At 39.9% G+C, this 21,235-nt stretch overlaps 1 protein-coding gene across 1 annotated transcript in view; it reads left to right on the top strand.

The window, feature by feature from the left end:
- The window catches only part of tmc7 (transmembrane channel like 7), an 86,821-nt gene that overhangs the window by 19,507 nt on the left and 46,079 nt on the right, over positions 1-21,235 (top strand). The window contains exons 2-5 of the mRNA XM_080207053.1: positions 5,665-5,887; positions 10,146-10,288; positions 16,092-16,259; positions 20,396-20,478. Coding sequence (XP_080063179.1) covers positions 5,665-5,887; positions 10,146-10,288; positions 16,092-16,259; positions 20,396-20,478 — 617 coding nt within the window. The remainder of the gene's footprint in view (positions 1-5,664; positions 5,888-10,145; positions 10,289-16,091; positions 16,260-20,395; positions 20,479-21,235) is intronic.

Raw genomic sequence — 21,235 nt, 5'->3', positions numbered from 1 at the left:
ATTTTAAATCATGTTCTCTGCAGTTATAAGCAGGCATTGAGATGTCTGCTTAGAAATCCTTTTATTGCTGCTTAAATGTTTTAAATGGGGATTTATTTATTTTTATTCAGGCAGTGTCCAGCATTTTATGACCTTTTGAATTGTTAGGGGGAAGAATGATTGACAGGTCAGGTGACAGGAGTTATTTTCTTTTCAGTTTGGTTCAGAATCAGAGGCTATCTCGGTTTTCAAACTACAGGCAAGTTTTCTTTCTTTCTCTGGTATTATAAATTCTGCTGGCTAGCTGGAAGCAGGTCTTCTTGCCTTCCTGGAGTGAACATTCTGCTGTTGGTGTTTGTTGGCTGAAAGCTGGAGGCCAGCAGCAGCATTACCTCTACCTCGAGGTCTGCTGGCGGTTAGGCGCTTTTAATTTCATGCTGGATACAGTGTTCTGTCTCTCTCTACCCAGTGTTTTGGGAAGCTGTTCTGATTTCAAGTTTGTCTGGGTGAGTGTGTCAAGACAGCTAAAAATCCAACCAAAGGACTAAGTTCCAGTAAGTGGCAGGGGTATTAGTTTATAGGGCTTGTTTAGTTGAAACAGTATTTAGCTGTTAAGGTTTATACACTTATGTTGTTAGCTTTTCTTGTCACAGCTGGAAACCTTACAACCTTCAAAACGTATTTGGATGAGCACTTGAAATATCATAACATTCAAGGATGCAAGGGCAGGAAAATGGGATTAGCGTGCCTTTAATGGTAGTTATTGTCGCTGCAGACTTGATGGTATTGAAGCTACTGTACTGTGCTAGCAATAAAGTTATTGCTAATTTTCTTTCTACATATATAAACTGTATTCTTCAATAAATCTCATTCGATAAAAACTCCCTATCAGGTCATTTCAATCATACCAGCAGTGAAGCATCTCACGCTTACCCTTGCCAAATTCACGTTGCAAATCTTATGATCCAGATGGACTTCATAAAATACTTTGGAGTTTTTAAACTTGGATTATAACAATGGGCTGAATGGTCTTTTCCACACTGTACAACTCTGATTCTGAACAGGACTCAGGTGACCATCCTCTCGGAGAGATTTGCTAGTGCTGTTTCATGGCAGTGGGATGGGAACCTGAGGGCAAATTTAGAGCAGGAGATGGGAGAAGAAGAATTAGTGAGTAATTCTGAAAGACAGAAGCAGCACAGGTTAAAAAGTGTACAGCATAGGAATTTGGCAGTGTTAAAAGGTGTAAATGTAAATGCAAAGAGCATAGTGAATGAAACCAATGAGCTGAGGGCACAGACACATGGCAGCGTGATGAAAACCTGGCTTAAAGAGGGTCAAAAGTGTCAGCTCAACATCCCTGGAGATGGTTTTCAGGTAGGTTAGGGAGGGGGAGAATAAAAGGTGGGGTGTACTTTATTGGTTAAAGAATCAATTATAGCTATGAGGAAGATTGACATATTAAATGAAGCCAGATGGGTTGAGCTCAGAATAAAAAAAGGGGTAGCCACACTGCTAGGTCTGTACCAAATAATAGAAGGGCATTAGAAGAGCAAGTAGGTGGACAGATTTCTGAAAACAATGTGGCAGTAATTGTCGGGATTTCAACTACCTTAATATCAATTGGGATATGAAAAGTGAGGGCGCAGAGGGCAGAAAATTCTTGAACTGCTTTTTAGCCAGCACGTAACAATGTCAACGAGAGAGAGTGCAATTCTAAATTTAGTCTGAGGAAATTAAGCTGGACAAATGGATGAAGTAGCAATGGGGAGCATTTTGGAAGTAGTGACCATAATATAGTTTGATTTAGCACCATTATAGAGAAGGACAAAGACAGGACAGGAATAAAAATTGTAAATTGGTAGAGGACAATTATTGGGTTTCAGAGTGAGGTGTTGTCTTAGAACATTGTACACATTTGTGAATCTTAGGGTGGAGTGAAGGAGTACTGTGTTGTAGTGGGGAATCCTATTTTGGTAGCTGGTTTACTTTAGAAATACTAAAAAGTAATTCTGTTTGATAACTTTTGCAAAGGTGAATGAAACTCGGATTTAAAGCGTACTTAAATTTAATTCCAAAACTGGTGTTGTTAGAAAACATAAGAACATAAGAAATAGCAGGAGTAGGCCATCTAGCCCTTCGAGCCTGCCCTGCCATTCAATAAGATCATGGCTGATCTGATGTGGCTCAGTTCCACAGTCCCGCCCTCTCCCCATAACCCTTAATCCCCTCGCTTATCAAAAACCCATCAACCCGCGTCTTAAAAATATTTAGCGAGGCAGCCTCCACCACGTCATATGCAAACAATACAAAGAACAAAAGACATACATTAGACAAATACAATGGTAGAATACTTTGATTGAAAGGGAATCTGGTGATGTGACAGCACCTTAAGTTTCCTCCGCAGATCTTAACTTTTGTGCCAAAAACCTGAGCAATTTTATTCAATTTGGTTATCTTAGATACAGCCCAGCAATTAACTTAAATGATTTCATTTAATATTCAACTTGTCAATCTATTCATGACAACATTCTCAAATCAAGTTATGATCTGACACCTTAAATAATGGTTTGCCATTTGTTCATTCAACTATCAGAAGTATATTTGTCAATAAAAAGTCACTTAGCAATACAAAGCTATATTTTTAACTTATTGGGCACTTTTGTGAGATGGTTAGAACTGGTATTTCTGCTGGATGTGGGTGCAGTCATCTGGCAGAATTTCCAGACAGAGCTCCCTGTTCTTGAATACAAATTTAATACAAATTTATAGAATTGTTCTTTTAAACAATGCATGGCTTCATAACTGTACCATGTTTAAGTTACATTGTAATTGAGTCTTCATGTTTTAGTCAATTCACTGATACAATTAATCCTTGGGTTCTACAATTAATTATTGGCAAACCTATTAGTTTTACATTTACGATTCTAATGCCTATTTATTTTCAAAACCTTGTATTAAAATATTAGCTTGGATATTTGGGTATTATATGATTCATTTCCCTTCATCTTTTGTCACAATCAAACTGTTCATGTTTTGTTTATTTTTTGTTGTTAAACTAATTAGCAGTCCTGGGACTCTGCTCCCATATATATTTTTTTTAAAAAAGTAGAAGTTGCAGTCTTGGTTTGTTCTGGAATGTTCTTGTCCAGTAGTGACATCAACTCAGATAGTAACAGTACGACTTTCTGTCTCCTCCTTTTCTTGAATATAGGTGATACATTTGTGGTTTTCCAATCTGCTGGGACCTATCCAGAATCTAGTGAATTTTTGAAAATTATAACTAAGGCCTCCACTATCTTTGCATCCATATCTTTTAACACCTGCAAATGCAGGGCATCAGGTCGATGGGACTTGTTAGTCTTTAGCCCCATTAGTTTCCTTAGTACTTTTTCTCTTGTGATCGTAACTATTAAAGCTCCTCCCATCCCCGTCAGCTTTCTGCTGCTTGACTTTCTATTATTTCTCATTGGTCTTTGCATCTTTTACCATGAAGACAGATATAAAATATGTGATTCTGCTTTCCATTATTAATTCCCCAGTCTCATTTCCTAAAAGATCAAAAATAGTAGCTTTTGCTATATTTTTATATACTTGTAGAAACTCTTATAGTCGAATCTACTTTATCACTTTTCAATTCTTTTTATATTACCTTTTTTAATACCTAAAATTTTCCCAATTCCCTGGCCTGCCCACCACTCTTTGCAGCATTTTATATCTTTCCATTCAATTTGCTACTACCTTTAATTCCCTTATTTAGCTATGGATGATGCATCCTTCTCATTAGCGTCATTCTTTCTCAATGGAATATATCTTAGCTCCTTAAATATCTGTTTCTTACTGTCTTACCTATTTTCATATTCCGTTTTAGGCAAATCTGTCTACATACCTTTCTAATTGCCTTAATTTAAGTGTAAGCATGGTATGATTACTCTTGTCCAGTGGATCCTTTCTGATGAGGTAATTAATATATCTCTGCATATTGCTAGGTCGAAACAGACTGTTCCCTGGTTGGTTCCAGAATGTATTGTTTTAAGAGACTGTCCCAAATGTACTCTATGAACTCTTTCTCCACACTATTTTTGCCAATTTGATTTGTCCAATCGAATCCAGAGCCAGCACAGAGAAGCTGAGTAGAATGATGTTTCTATATCCAATAAGCCAAACAAAAATGAAATTTGCCAATTCAAGTATAAGTGAAGTTTTAATGATGTGATCAGATTTATTTACTGTGATACAAACTCATTGCCCGTGAAAGCTCATTTTATGTTTGTGGAATGTCTCATTTTTCAATTGTGCAAAAATTCTACATTTTAAAATGACTGTTTTAGCTTCTATCCTAATCCAATTATGATGTATTTCACAATCTGAAAAGTAAAATTAAAAGTGAAAAGATGCTTTCAATTTACTGGTTTTCTCTCTGAGGATACTTCAGTGTGATTGGGTGCTTTGTCTTGCTTGTTGGTAAACTACCACCGAATACCTGGAACCATAGAATCCCTACAATGAGGAAGAGGCCTCCAGCTCATTGAGTATATGGCAACCCTCCAAAGGAGCATCTTACCCTGGCCCATCCTTCTACCCTATCCCCATAATCCCACTTATTTGGGGTGGCACTGTGGCACAGTGGTTAGCACTGCTGCCTCATAGCGTCAGGGATCCAGGTTCAATTCTGGCCTCGGGTCAATGTCTGTGTGGAGCTTGTGGTAGATACGATGTGAAGATGCTGGTGTTGGACTGGGGTAGACACAATAAGAAATCAAATCTCACACACCAGGTTAAAGTCCAATGGATTTATTTGGTAGCACGAGTTTTCGGAGCACTATTCCTTCATCACGTGACTCACCCGATGAAGGAGCAGAGCTTCGAAAGCTTGTGCTACCAAATAAACCCATTGGACTTTAACCTGATGTTTTGAGACTTCTTACTGTGTGGAGTTTGCACGTTCTCCTCATGTTTGTGGGGATTTCCTCTGGGTGGATTGGATCTATTTAGCATGGCCAATGTTAGGGGGATTAGCAGGGTAAATGTGTGGAGGTACAGAAATAGGATCTTTGTGGGATTGTCATCGATGCAGACTCGATGGGCTGAATGGCCTCCTTCTGCACTGTAAGGATTCTATGATTCTATTTACCCTGCTAATCCTCCTTAACTACACATCTTGGGACACCAAGGAGCAATTTAGCATGGCTAATCTACCTAACCAGTTCTTCTCTCGGACTGTGGGAAGAAACTGGAGCACCCAGAGGAAACCCACGCAGACATGGGGAGAACATGCAAACTCCACACAGACCGTCATCCAAGGCTGGAATTGAACCTTGGTCCTTGGCTAGTGAAACACACTCCCGACTGCAATCCAGTCAACACTGATAGAAATACATTTTACAGGGCTTGGGTTAGAAAGCATTTGGCTTGACTGTGGTATGCATTTCTTTGTTTTTCCATCTGTTTGCTGTAAAAACTCATGGACAGGTGAAAGGAAAGGGAGCTGATGACTTATTCAATCCATTTTTCAGTTGCTGATGTGTACTCAGATACCTAACTTTAAAACTGTATTTTAAAAAATGGCCTTTATGGCATTTGATTTTGAAATTAACCAGTTGACTGATGTTTCACTTTGAGGGAGTAGTTTATAAGTACATCATTTATTTCTTTTTAACACCTTTCTTCTTCCTTTTATTGTAGCTTTCTTTATCACCATCAACCCACTCTTGCGTGAATTGCCTAGTTATATGTCATTGCATAGAAGGTCTTCACTTGGTGCAACGACACATAAACGGAGATCAGTCAACACCACTCGTTTATCTTTTTCACAACGTCTCAGAAGATCTGATTCAGATGACTACGAACAGTCCATTGTGCCATTGCGGGAGCTGCCTTTTAGTATTGAAGAGAAGAAAAGAATCAGGTTAGACTGTCTGTATTATAGCATAGAAAACTACCATCGCATGTGGAACTTGATGATGCCTAATCAGTTAACGTGCGTAGCATTAACTGAACTGGAGCACAATGCAAAACCGCTGAACATACCATTTAGATTTTGATGCTTTAGTGCTATAGTTTTTAGACTGCTACAATCAATCAATTAAGAAGAAAGAAGCAAACTTGTCTTTATAGGGGATGTATCAGATGGCATGATGACACAGTGGTTAGCACTGCTATCTCACAGTGCCAGATCTGGGTTTGATTCCCAGCTTGGGTCACTGTCTGTGCGGAGTTTGCACGTTCTCCCCACCTCTGTGAGGGTTTCCTCCAGGTGCTCCGGTTTTCTTCCACAGTCTGAAAGATGTGCTGTTAGGTGCATTGGCTATGCTAAATTCTCCCTCAATGTACCCGACCAGGCGCCAGAGTGTGGCAACTAGTGAATTTTGACAGTAACTTCAGTGCAACGTTAATGTAAGCCTACTTGTGATAATAAAAAAAATTGTATTCTCCAATGTCCTAAAGTATTTCAGAGCTATCTAGTTAGTTTTGAAACACCTTCATTGCAGCTTTGTGGATAAGTGCAACACAATAATTTTCTCACACAGACCCACAGAAGAGCAACTGAGATAAATGACTAGAAATCTGGTTTCAGTGATGTTGGTTCAGAGATGGGCCAAGGATAGCTCTGTACTCTGAATAGTGATACAAGGTTTATAATTGAAAAGGCATCAGACAGGTGGCACTTGAACAGTACAAATCTTCCACAGTACTCCACAGATTTGTCAGTCTAGTTTATGTGGTCATGTTCAATGACATTGCATCCATTGTTTACTTGTACAGAGGTGAACATATCAGCTAATGAGCTGGCTATTGTTGTAAATATCTGAAATAAAAGATTGTTGATTTAATGGGGGGTGCACCATATACCCGATTATGGGAGAGAAGTAGAAGAAAAAGATCTCCGAGAAGTTGAAGGATAGAAATAAGAAAATTACAGTTCCAGCAGATTTTAAATAACTGCTCTTTGAGGGGTTCAGGTAAACAGAGAGGTGAATGGAATTACTTAAATTAATTTATTCTATTTGCTGTAACATTCTCCCTCTTGCACTTTGAATAACATTCCTATTGTCATTAGAAGATTGGTAGTTCTCTTGCCCACCACAATATCTAATTCAGTCCACTGCAATAGTTGTCCCTCTTTCTCATGCTTTACATATCTCTGTTCAGCTCCTACAATTTTCTTTTTGTTGTTTTGACCAAGTTTCTTCTGCATTAATTGTTTCTTTCTTTCGGTCAAACGGTTGAGTATTTCATTGCTGTGCTTTCCATAGTTCCCTGAAAGGCCAGATGGTTTCTGGCTTTCAGTAGAATTTTATGTTATAACGGAAACATTTAAATATAGTCCCTTCCCTTGGCTTTGTTTGATTTCATTCAAAATAATATTATTTGCTTAGCTCATAGCTTTCAATGAATTCTTCCTTCAGTTGTAGCAACTGGTTTTGTATCTTTTCAGTTCTGCTTCTGATTCCTTTTCCTTTCATCCTCATCAAAGTCTGCAAAAGCAAAATATTGCAGATGCTGGAAATCAGGGTCCAGAACTCCCATGGAATGGCAATCAGCATCAGATTACCACTCTGTTCCTTTTTACTTACCCGAGTCTGGAGCTGCACAGTTCTGCCTGGGCCTGGTGAGAAATGTGCAGTGCAGCAGTTGTGAGGAGTCTTTCCAGTCCAGGGCAGCAGCATCGGGGGAAATGAAGCTACAGTATCTTTTTATAGCAACAGCTGTTGTAAACTGGGCAGGTTTAAAGATACCAGTCACTTTGACAGGAGAGTATGTAAGTGAGGAGGAGATGGGTGGATAGTCAGGGGACTCAGTGCGGGGTTTTTGGAGGGTGAATGGCCTATGCTGTGGTTACCCAAGAGTTAGAAGTGGCTTTGATCCTTCTAAATTTTTCTAGGTAACAATTCTGTTCAGAGAGTTGAACCATTTCAAAGTCTCCGATAAACTTGATGTTTCATAGGGTTATTGTCTGTTAGAAGTTAAAACTGCCCAGGCAATTCCTGTGCAGTCCATGCGTGAGTGACATCTGGGGGCTCCCGCAATGCATCTTCTGGGGTACCCCTGGAGAATGGATCTGGGCCCTGAAATTAAAAACAGAAGATGCTGGAAATACTCAGACATCATCTGTGGATTGAAGAGGAGTGGATGTTTCATCTCTGTGACTTTTCATCAGGACACAGATTCTGAATTGGGAAGTTCCTTTTTGCACCATCTTTTCTATATTTCCTGTTCCTTCAGCCTCTGACTCATTTACTGAGATTTCTTACTCGTCTGTTTATCTGTCATTTACTTTAGGTTCAGCTGGGTATTTTTTCAACTGTCTTTTCAATAGTTCTTGGTCTTTGTTAGGTTCCTTTTCTATCTCCTTTTTTCCCTTATTTACATCACCCTTCCCTTCTACAGGGGATTCTAATTTTCTTCTCCCTTCTTTACATTATTTTCTGTCAGATTCATCATTAAATTTAGTTTGATTGTCATTCCTGTGGTCTGCTTCTTTGCTTCTTTCTCTGCTTCTTGAATTTGAATCAAGGGTTTTCAGATTTCTTTTTTAACTTTTCCACTGGCTTTTGTAACATGATATGCAAGCTTTTTTTTAACTTCGATTGTCTGCATTAATTCTAGCATTGTACACCATTTCTGTTCTACATTTCTGTATCTTTCACTGTCCAAAATGACCAATAGATCTCGAGTAAATACAACTTCATTTCTACACAAATTTAATCCGCCCAATCCCTCATAGCTTTCCTGTATTAACACTTTGGTTATATTTTGGTGAGGATAATCCTTTTGGGTTGAATATACGTAGCGTTTAGTGAGAGACCATAAGATACAGGAGTGGAATTAGGCCATTTGGCCCATCGAGTCTGCTCTGCCATTCAATCATGGCTGGTACATTTCTCAACTCCATTCTCCCACCTTTTCTCTGTAACCTTTGATCCCCTTACCAATCAAGAACCTATCTATTTCTGCCGTAAAGGCACACAATGGGTTGGCCTGCACAGCCTTCTGTGGCAATGAATTCCATAGATTCACCACCCTTTGGCTGAAGAAATTCCCCCTCATCTTGGTTCTGAAGCTGTGCCCCTGAATCCTAGTCTCTCCTACTAATGGAAACAACTTCTCCATGTTCATTCTATTCAGGCCTTTCAGTATTCTGGAAGTTTCAATGCGATCCTTCCCTCGTCCTTCTCAAGTTCATAGGAAATCTCCCACAATAGTAGTTTAAAAAGTTTATTTATTAATGTCACAAGTAGGCATACATAAACACTGCAATGAAGTGAAAATCCTCCATACCTTTAATCAATATTGCAAAGTTGAATTTGATAACAAAATATTGTCATTTAATTTCTCCTTCACACACAGTTTCTGTGACTCTCAATCTGTTGCTGGTCTAGAGATGCTGGTGTTGGCCTGAGACAAACACAGTAAGAATCTCGTAACACCAGGTTAAAGTCCAACAGATTAACTTGGTAGCAAAAGCCACTAGCTTTCGGGCCTCTGACCCTTTGTCAGGTGAGTGGAGAGCTCAGGACTTTAACTTGGTGTTGTGAGACTCTTACTGGTCCAGAATCACAGGCTACAATGGAACAATCACAAGCCCCTGAGATCGAATAGGTTTTCAGTTGGTTGTCTTGTTCTCTGCTTCTGACTCATTGAACTAAGCCAAGGGATATCTGGTTGTTTAAAACAGATTTTGAGTTAGGTAGTTTTGAAACGGCAATGTACTACTTCCACTTTGACATCCTCTCCTTTATGTCCTAAGATGAAAAGCTGCCTGTGGTGGCACTGTGATTATTGAGCTTCAGAGCATGTTATTGTCACTCAGGATTTCTGCATATCCTTCAGCCGAAATAGACAAGTTTAAAGAAAAGTTTATTAAAAATAACTACGGGTCCGAAGTTTCACCTGTTCCTCTGCTGTCATTTAAACAGAAATGCAGTGAAAGCTTCATTGATGTGTGTACATTGAGTGCTGCTCATGTTTCCAGCGAATTTACAGCCATGAAGGGAACAGCTCTGAGGAAATTTTTGGACTAGATCTCAACATAGCCCTCATACAGCAGCAGAGGCAGCATTAAACCTAAACAATTACAGGATTAGGCCACATTTTCAATAGTTCATCTAATTTCACACCTGTTAATGTGTTTCTAATGTTTAATTTGATCACTTTTCTATTAGAGCTGGCCCAGATTATCAAGCATACATGTCAACAAAGCTTGATCAAAGCCTTCTGTTTAGAAAAAGGGCAAGATTTTTTCAAACGATCAAGGAGCGTTTATCCAGCCTGTATCTTTGGAAAAAAGATATTCATGATATAGAAGGTGAGAAAATTTGAATGGTTGTTCAGCTAAACAACAGAATTAATTTGTTTTAAATCATTAAAATATCTAGTTTGCCAAAATGTTAATAGCTATTTCTTTCTAATTTATAAATTTTTGAGTTCTCCATTGGGAAAAGAGAAGCAATGCCTCTCCATCCTTGAGACCAGTCCATTTGTCCAATAGTTTACTGGAGGTTGATGGATAAAAGAGAACAAGCATTTTTGATGAGGAAGTGACTGGGGTTTGATTGGGGAATACTTTACCGTATCATATTGCAATTCTGTATTTATTATGAAATGTTGGAGATTTTTATTCTGCTAAAGGAAGAACACAAAGGATGTAAATTAAACAGTTTACGTACGCAAATGTGTTTTAGTTGAAGATGGCATGGAAGCAGAATCAGAGATGTATATAGCATGGAAACAGGTCCTTTGGCTTAACTTGTCCATGCCGATCTGGTTTCCCTAACAGAACCAGCTCTATTTGTCTACACTTGACCCATATCCCTCTGAACCTTTCCTATTCATGTACCTGTTCAAATATCTTTTAAATGTTGTAATTGTATCCACCTCTACCACAGTCTCTGGCTGCTCATTCCATATACATACTACCCATTATGTGAAAAAGTTGCCCTTCAGGTCCTTTTGAATCTCTCCCCTCTCACCTTAAACTTAGGTCTCTAGTTCTGGGCTCCCCTACCTGGGGAGAAGACCTTAGCTAATCATCTTATCTATGTCCCTCATGATTTTATAAACAGCTGTGAGGTTACTCCTCGTTCTCCTACCTCCAGGGAAGAAAGGTTCCAGCCTATCCAGCCTTGCCTTATAATTCAAACCTTCCAGTCCCAGTACTATCCTCGTAAATCTTTTTTGTATCCTTTCCAGTTTAATAACATCCTTCCTATAGCAGAATGACCAGAACTGTATGCAGTACTCCAAATGTGGCCGTACCAATGTCTTGTACAGTTGTAACATAGCACCCCAACCACCCTATCTACTTGTGATACCACTTGCAAGAAACTATGTACCTGCACCTTTAGGTGTCTCTGTTCAATACTATTTCCTAGAGCCCTACCATTAACTGTGCAAGTCCTGTCCTAATTTGTCTTAACAAATTGCAATACTTTGCATTTATCTGAATTAAAATCCATCTGCCATAACTTGGCCCACTGGCCCAGTTGATTAAGAGCCCATTGTATTCTTAGAAAACCTTCTCACTGTCCACTACTCTACCACTTTTGGCATCATCCACAAACTGATTGACCATGTTTCCTATATTCTTATCCAAATTGTTTATATAAATGCCAAACAACAGTGGACCCAACTCTGATCACTGCGGCATGCTGCTGGGCACAGGCCTCCAGTCTGTAAAGCAAACTTCTAGTACCCTCTGTCTCCTACTGGCAAGCCAATTTTGTATCCAATTGTCTAGTTCTCCTTGGATGCCATGTGATCTAATCTGACTGACCAGCCTAACTTGCAGTTGAAGGCTTTGCTAAACTCCTCGTTTATTTTCTTTGTCACCCCTTCAAAAAAATTCTATCAGATTTGTGAGTATTTAATAATGCATACCGGATCCTAGCTTCATCAGTAGCAGCACAGAGTATAAAGGCAAGGAAGTTACGGTGAACCATTATAAAGCACTGGCTTATCCTTGACTAAAGTATTGTGTCCAATTTTGGTCACTGAATATGGAAGGATTTTTAAATTCATTTCCAGGATATTGGTGCTGTTAGGAAGGAAGTTCCATGATTTTGACCCAGCAATAGTGAAGGAGCAGTGATTATAGTCCCAAGTCAGTATGGTGTGTGACTTGAAGGGGTGCTTGCAGATGTAGGTATTCCCATGAACCTGTGCCCTTATCCTTGTAGATGGCGGAGGTCACAGGTTTGGAAGGTGCTGTTGAAGGAACTTTGATGAGTTGTGGCAGTGCACCTTGTAGATGGTACACACTGCTGACAGTGTCAGTGGTGGATAGGTGGCCTTGGCCAAAATCTTTGTATTCTTTTTAGCCACGGGTAAGGCATCAGAGGACTGGAGAGTAGTTAGCATTGTTCCTCTGTTTAAGAAGATCAGAGGAAACAATCTGGGAAATGACAGGGCTGTGAGCCTTACATCAGTAGTGGGGAAATTATTGGAAGTGATTCTTAGGGACAGGATGTACTCACATCTGGAAGGGAATAGGTTTATTAGTGATAGGCTGCATGGTTTTCTGAAGGGGAGGTCATGTCTCACAAACTTGATTGTGTTCTTTGAGAAAGTGACAAGAAAAATTGACCAGGGCAGGGCAGTGGATGTTGTATACATGAACTTTAGTAAAACCTTTGACAAGGTTCCTCATAGAAAAAAAATGGAAAAACTATAGCATAAACAGGCCCTTCGGCCCTCACGTCAGGCTGATACTGAAGCTGAAGTCATACGCGATCCGAGATGAGCTGGTAAGATGGATACAAAACTGGCTTGGGCATAAAAAGCAAAGCTGTAGAGGGTACTTTTCTAACTGGAGGTCTGTGACTAGGAGTATGCCACAAGGATCAGTGCTGAGGCCTCTGTTGTTTGTAATATATATAAATGATTTAGAGACAATGAGGGGTCTGATTAGTAAATTTTCAGATGATACAAAAATTGGGGAGTAACAGATGGGGAGGAGGATTGTCAGATGATACAGCAGGATATAAACTGGCTGGAGACCTGGGCCGAAAGATAGCAGATAGAATTTAACCCAGACAAATGTGAGGTGATGCAAGTTGGAAGGTCTACTGCAGAGGAACATATACAGTAAATAGTAGAGCCCTTAGAAATATTAGCATACAGAAGGATCTAGGCATGCAGATCCACAGCTCCCTGAGGTGGCAACTCAGGTAAACAAGGAGGTTGAGAAGGTGGTCGTATGGTATGCTGGTCTCCATCTGTCGGGGCGTTTAGTATAGGAATTGGAAAATCATGTTGTGGCTATAAAAGACTTTGGTTAGGCTGCATTTGGAGTATTGTGTACAATTCTGGTTGCTACATTACCAGAAAGATGTTGATGCATTGGAAAGAGTGCAGAAGAGATTTACCAGGATGGTGCTTGATTTGGACGATACGAACTATGAAGAAAGGTTAAACAAACTTAGATTGTTTTCACTGGAGCGTCAGAGAACGAGGGGGAACCTGATAGAGGTTTACAAGATTATGAGAGGCTTGGATAGAATGGATAGAGTCAAAGAGTCAATTACTCAGGGGTATAGGTTGAGAGTGAGAGGGGAACAAAAAGAGATGCAAGGGGCAAGTTTTTCAGAGGATGGTGAATGCCTGGAACGCGCTGCTGGAGGAGGTGGTGGAAGCAGATTCTATAACAACGTTCAAGAGGCATCTGGATAGATACATGAATAGACAGAGATTAGAGGGATATGGACCACATAAAGGCAAGAAAATATTAGATTAGAGAGGTATCTGTGTCAGCACAGATTTGGTGGGCTGAAGGGCCTGTTCCTGTGATGTACTGTTCTTTGTTCTTTGGTAATGCCATTGAATGTATGGGGTGATGGTTAAAATTCTTTTGTTGGAAATGTTCATTGCCTGGCACTTTTGTAGCATTATTTTTACTTTCAACTCGTCAGCCGCCTGCATATTGTCCAGGTCTATGACTACATATCGCCATAGATTGCTTCAGTGTCTGGGGAGTCCTGAATGGTGCTGAACGTTTTGTGCAACCTGTAAGTGTCCCCACTTCTGATGTATGATGGAGCGAAGGTGGTTGATGAAGCTGCTGAAGATGGTGGGGGCCAGGGACACTGCCTTGGGGAACTCCTGCAGTGAAGTTCGGTAACTGAGATGATTGACCTCCAACCACAAGAACCATTTTCCTTTACACCAGACATGACTCCCAACTAGTGGAGAGCTTTCCTCTGATTTCCATTGACATCAGGTTAAATGATGCCTTGATGTCAAGGGCAGTCATTCTCGTCTCATCCCTGGAGTTCAGCTCTTTTGTCCATGTTTTAACCAAGGCCGTGATGCAGTCAGGAGCTGAGTGACCTTTGGTGGAACCCAAACTGAGTATTTATTAGCAGATTATTGCTGAGTGAGTGCTGCTCAGTCAGACTGTCCATAGAATCCATACAGTGCAGAAAAAGGCCACTTGCTCCATCGAGTCTGCACTGACACCCTGACAAAGCATTTTACCCGGGCCCATTTCCCCACCCTATTCTTGTAACGTCACGCAATTTCCATGGCTAATTCACCTAACCTGTACATCTTTGGACATATGGGAGGAAACCAGAGCACCCAGATGAAACCCATGCAGACACAAGGAGAATGCACAAACTCTACACAGATAGACACCCAAGGCCCCTCACATCTCCCTCTCTCACCTTAAGTGCATGCCCCCTAGTATTATACATTTTGACTCTGGGAAAATGATTCTGATTGTCAACTCTATCTCTGCCTCTCATAATTTTATAGCCTCTGCCACTGCAGATAAAACAACCAACTTTTGTGCAGCCTCTCCTTATAGTTCAGATCCTCAGATCCAGGCAGCATCCTGGTAAACCTCTTCTGTACTCTCTCCAAAGCCTCCACATCCTTCCTGTAATGTGGAGACGAGAATTGAATGCAATACTCTTAAATGTGACCTAACCAAAGTTGTATAAAGCTGCAACATGACATCCTGACTCCTGTACTCGATGCCCCGACCAATAAACACATGTTTGCCGTATGCCTTCCTTACCACTCTGTGGCCACTTTTAGAAATGAACTTAAACCCCAAGATCCCTTTGTACATCAGTGTTGTTCAGGGTCCTGCCATTAACTGTAGCATGGATCATTATAAGCCAGCAGTGTAGAATTTGGAAAGGCATTTGTATAATTGCAAAATTGAATTTTGAACACAAGCATTTTAACAGCCTTCTAAACTGGATACACGCTGAATGCAAAGTTTTGTAAAATTTAACTATTAGTGTCACAAGTAGGTTTAAACCAACACTGCAATGAAGTTACTTTGAAAATCCCCTAGAATGTAAGAGGATACTTTTAAGGCTTCTCTAAAATTATAGAGAAGTTATCACTCAGAAAGAGACCATTCAGCCCATTGTGTCTGCACCAGCCAAAAGAAAAATTAGCTGCGCATTCTAATGCCACCTTCCAGCACCCAGTCCATAGCCTTACAAGTTTAGTACTTTAGGTGCAGATTCTGGTACCTTTTAAATAAGTTGGAGTTTCTGCCACCATCACCAAACCAGACAGCAAATTCCAAACTCCCACCAGCTGCAGGGTGACAATGTTTTCTCTCATGTCCCCTTCCAATCCCTCTATCTATCACTTTAAACCTGTGCCCCTTGATAAATGACCTCTTTGCCAAGGAAAACAGTGTTAGGAAGGCCCCACGTAATCTTGTACATCTCAGTCAAGTCATCCCTCAGCCTCCTCCGTTCCAAGGAGAACAACCCTTGCCTGTGCAAAATTACAGGGATGAGATGGGGGAGAGGGTCTGGATAAGATACTCTGTCAAAGAGTCTTGATGGGCTGAAAGGCCTCAAATGCACATAGGGATTCTATGATTTGTCTTTCCAATCTTTCCTCAGAACTGCAGTTTTTAAGCCCTGGCAATATTCTTATAAGTCTTGTAATTTCTTTAGAGCAAGCGATGACCAGAACCGCGCGCACAACTCCAGCTGCGGCCCAACCTGCATTCTATATATTTCTATGATTACATCCCTGCTTCTGTATTCAGAGCACTGTGTGTAGCTGTGGTCACCCAGCCACAGGAAGGATTGATTGCACTTGATTCTTGAATTATTTTGACTTTTCTTTTTATCTTTCAGGCAAATTTGGCACCGGAATCCAATCCTACTTCTCCTTTCTACGTTTTCTGGTTTTGTTGAATTTTGTGATATTTCTATTGGTGTTTATTTTTGTCACACTTCCGATGATCATTTCAACCCATGGAGGTGTTAACATTACGCATGCCGTTGTTCACAACTTGGATGTAGGTAATTAATGCACGTTAAACTTGGGAATGCAAGATTTTGTTTTTGGAAACTTGAGATAATCACAGCGCTCACTAGACACTTGATTCCATCAAAAGCGACAGCTAATGGGTCAGTTGGTACGAGAACAACCTGACATATTTTTCAGTCTTCACATATGGATAAGATGTTGCTGACTTCTCAGAGGAAAATGAAATGAATGAGAGACACAGAAAATGGATGCCATTGGTCTGCTGGGATCTTTTACGCTCTATACTGTATGCGTTCCAATTGTAGCCCAAACCTTCCATTCTTCTTGTGCTGTCACAAACTGACATATAAATGTTTTTCCTTTTTAAATAAATATAGTACAGATGCTACCATCTGGGGATATTTCTGCAGCAGCCGTTCTGTCTGTTGCCTCCCATGCCTCAGTTCTAGTGGAAACAGAACAATGGATTGGAAAATTGCTGATGTAACACCCTCACTCAAAAGGAGAGGGATGCAGAAAATAGGACACTATAGACCAGTTAGTTTAACATCTTTTGATGGGACACTGTTAGAATCTATTATTAAGGAAGTAATAACAGGACATTTGGAAAGTCAAGAGGCAATCTGTCAAAGTCAGCATGGTTTTACAAAGGGTAAATCATGTTTGACTAATTTGCTAGAGTTCTTCAAAAATGTAGCAAGCCACGTGGATAATGGTGATCCATTATATGTAGTATATCTAGATTTCAGGAAGGTGTTTGATAAGGTGCTGCACAGAAGGTTAATGTAAAAGGCAAGATCACATGGAGTTGGGATTTATTAGTTTGGCTCGAAGACTGGTCTACTGACAGAAGACAGAGAGTCGGGACAAATGGGTCTTTCTGGTTGGCAAGATGTAACTAATGGTGTGTCACAGAGTTCGATCCTCAGCTATTTACAATCTATATATTAATGACCTAGATATAGGAATAGAAAGTAGTATAGCCAAATTTGCAGATGACACTAAAAAAGGTGGGACAGTAAGTTGCAATGAGGAAGTGAGAAATTTACGAATGGATAAAGCTAGGTGAGTGGGCTTCAATGTGGCAGATGGGGTTTAATGTGGGTAAGTGTGAGGTTATCCATTTTGGTTGGAAAAATGACAATACAACTTACTACTCTCTAAATGTAGAAAGAGTTGGGGTACTTTGGTGCAGAGACATCTGGGTGTTCTCATGCAAGATTCGCAGAAAACTGTTTATGAGGAAAGCAAATGGAATTTTGGTGTTTATAGCTAAAGGAATAGACTATAAAAGTAGGAAGTGTGTTGCAACTGTACAAGGCATTGGTGAGACAATACCGTACAGTTTTGATCTCCTTATTTGAGGAAGGGAGCAGTGGCATTAGAGGCAACTCAGAGGCAGTTCACTATGTTGATTCTAGAGGTAAGGGGTTTTGTGAAGAGAGATTGAGTAGGTCAGGCCTACACTCTCTGAGTTTAGAAGGATGGAAGGAGGTGAGATGATAAAATATATTGACAGACTAGATATAGAGTGGATGCCTCCTCTTGTGGGACAATGTACAACAAGAAGTCATCCTTTTAGGATAAGGAATAGCATATGTGAAACAAAGATGATGGGAAATTACTTCACTCAGGATGGTGACTCTGTGGAATTCAGTACCCCAGAATGCAGTGGATACTGGGACATTGAGTAAATTTAAGGAGGAATAGACAGATTGCTAGTTAGTAATTAGTTGAAGAGTTATGGAGAACAGGCAGAAAAGTGTTGAGGCTGAGAGGATTTGTATTGAATGGTGAAGTAGGCTTGAGGGACTGAATTGCCTACTCCTGCTCCTAGTTCTTGTGTTCCTATAATACAATACTCCTTCACTCTCCCCTTAGCTTTAACAAATACACACAGGTTTTGAGGTTAACATGGATTACCAAGTATATTCAGAATTATAGTGGTCTCATTAGCAGACAAGTTTGTGGATTCTTCCTCAGAATTTTCTCACATAATTTTCAGAGGTGAGTTTTCACTTCACTTTTAAGCAGTAATTCCTCTCAGGATTTGAATTGATCCTTTTTTGTTTCCTCTGCCTTGATTGGCTTACTGTTTCTTCTCACTGCCAGTTGCTTCAGCTGCAGCTTCTTAATAGAATTACTTCATAACTTTCAGTTGCCTCTGAAAGTTTCATCCTAACTACACATCTGGTTAAACAGAATGGCTTCTTTAACTTCCTTAACTCTTGTTTCTCTGTGATTCTTCTGGAGCACAGCATATTCTGTATTCATTTAGCTCAGTGTATTTCTATCACAGTTCTCTGGGTCTGTTGAGCTGGTTTATTTAGCTTCAATTTACTCCATCGAGCTGAAAGAGACACCGCCCCCCCAAGCTCCCTCACAGCCCTCAAAAAAATCACTTACACACTTTACTACACGTACGAGTACAGAATGTTCCGGTCCCACTCTTTCAGTCTGATTTCTAAACTTGATGCTGAAGTTCCTCCTCAACTCAGTCCTAAATTTGCTCCCCCTTATTTTTAAGTCTATGCCCCCTAGTTCTAATTTCATTCACCGGTGGAATTAACCTCCCTGCTTCTATTTTATCTATTCCCTTCATAATCTTATATGTTTCTTAAGATCTCCCCTTATTCTTCTGAATTCCAATGAGTACAGTACCAGTCTACACAATCTCTCCTCGTAAGCTAACTCTCTCAACTCCGCAATCAACCTAGTGAATCAGCACTCCAGATTGCCCTCACTTACATTGCTCCAATATTACCTTCCTGTTTTTAAACTCCATCTCTCTAGCAATGGAGGATAAAAATCCATTTGCCTTCTTAATTATCTGCAAACCAACCTTTTGTGATTCTTGCACAAGGACACCCAGGTCCCTCTGCACAGCAGCAAGCTGCAATTTTTTACCATTTAAATAATAGTCCATTTTGTTGTCATTCCTGCCAAAATTGATGACCTCACATTTACCAACATTGAACTCCATCTGCAAGACCCTCGCCCACTCACTTAAACTATATATCCCTTTGCAGACTTTCAGTGAGCTCTGTACACTTTGCTGTACACTCATCTTCGTGTCACCTGCGAATTTTGACACACTACACTTGGTATCCAACTCCAAATCATCGATTTAAATTGTAAGCAATTGCGATTCCAACGCAGATCTCTATGAGACATCACTGATCGCCAACCAGAAAAACACCCATTTAGCACCACTCTTTGCTTTCTGTGAGTTAACCAATCCTCTATCCATGCTAATACATTACCTGTAACACCGTGCACCTTTATCTTATGCAGCAGTCTTTTGTGCATCACCTTGTTGAATGCCTTCTGAAAAACCCAGATACACCACACCCGCAGGTTCCCTATTATCTACCATGCTCGTAATGTCCTCAAAGAATTCCAGTAAATTAGTTAAACATGACCTGCTTTTCATGATCCCATGCTGGTCCTCCCAATAGGACAATTTCTATCCAGATGTCTCACTTTTTCTTCCTTGATGATAGATTCAAGCATTTGTTCCCCTACAGAAGTTTAAGCTAACCGGCCTATAGTTATACGCCTTTTATCTATCTCCTTTTTTAAACAGTGGCGTCACATTTGCTGTTCTCCAATCTGCGGGAATTTTGGTAAATTACCGTTAGTGTCCCTGCCATCTCTTTTAGCACCCTGGGATGCATTCCATCAGGACCAGGAGACTTGCCTACCTTTAGTGCCGTTCGCTTACCTCACATTGATCCTTTAATGATTATTCCTAGGTCATCACCTGCCGTAGCCGCTTTGTCATCAATGTTTGGCATGTTATTTGTGTCTTCCACTGTGAAGACCAACACAAAGCACATTGAACATAATGCATATTTATCTACCTTTTCTCTGACAGAACAGCAACATCTAATGTGAAGATTGAGGTTCTCTGAAAAAATGGAAACCATGTCTATAGTGGACCTTTCTAACAATTTTATTCTTTAGAAGTTGATTAAATAAATTTGTATTCAGCAACACAAAGTGACTGCATGAATCTTAAATTTACTGTGCAGGATAGCCATTTTAAATGAAAAATATTTGTTTTCCTATTTTCTTTCTTGCTTCCTGATTTCATCATAGTCCAGTGAGAAAAAAATGATGTGATTGCACAATTGAGATGAGTTAATTCCTGTCTTTTTTTATATAGCTGAAGAATGCACAGCGTATGAACAGCCTAAAAACAAGCTAGTCCTTTTCTATAGTTATGTGATTAATCTTTTCTCAGGAACGGTAAGTATTTTCGGATTTTGTTATGGTAAAAGTTTAGGAATGTTATGAGGATGTAATTATCTAGACATCTGACTACATTTCTTTTGGACCTCCCATTATCTGTTTGTAAATTTGTGATTGTAGGCCTGCATTATTGTATAACTGCATGCAGCATGAATATGTGGTGTATTTTATGCTTTACACCAGATTTTGGGGTAGAATTATCAGTCAGGCTATCTGCACCCACCATTATTTAGGAGTAAATCGGATAGAAACTTTCAGAGTTTGCACAAGTACAATTGCACAATTAATCATGAAAATCAGGATGTTGTACAAGTAGATATGTTGTTCCAGAATTATTTGCTGCAACAATATTGTGCAGAGATCAAATGCTGAAGGGCATAGAGTCTTAGAGGTTTACAGTATGGAAACAGGCTCTTTGGCCCAACTTGTCCATGCTGCCCAGTTTTTACCCAGTTGACCATATTTGACCCATATCCCTCTATACCAGTCTTAGCTGTGTAACTGTCTAAATGCTATTTAAAAGACAAAATTGTACCTGTCTCTACTACCTCTGTAAAAAGTCTGACAATGGTGTTGTCAGACTTTTTACAGAGGTAGTAGAGACAGGTACAATTTTGTCTTTTAAATAGCATTTAGACAGTTACACAGCTAAGACTGGTATAGAGGGATATGGGTCAAATACAGTCAATTGGGTAAAAACTGGGCAGCATGGACAAGTTGTGTTTACGCCAGTCCAACGCCGGCATACCCACAT

The sequence above is a fragment of the Carcharhinus amblyrhynchos genome, chromosome 18 (genome assembly GCF_965287045.1).
Source record: "Carcharhinus amblyrhynchos chromosome 18, sCarAmb.v2.hapA, whole genome shotgun sequence".
In the NCBI taxonomy this organism is placed as follows: domain Eukaryota; kingdom Metazoa; phylum Chordata; class Chondrichthyes; order Carcharhiniformes; family Carcharhinidae; genus Carcharhinus; species Carcharhinus amblyrhynchos.
Note: the sequence above shows the minus strand (reverse complement) of the source record. Positions and strands in the feature narration are given on the sequence as shown.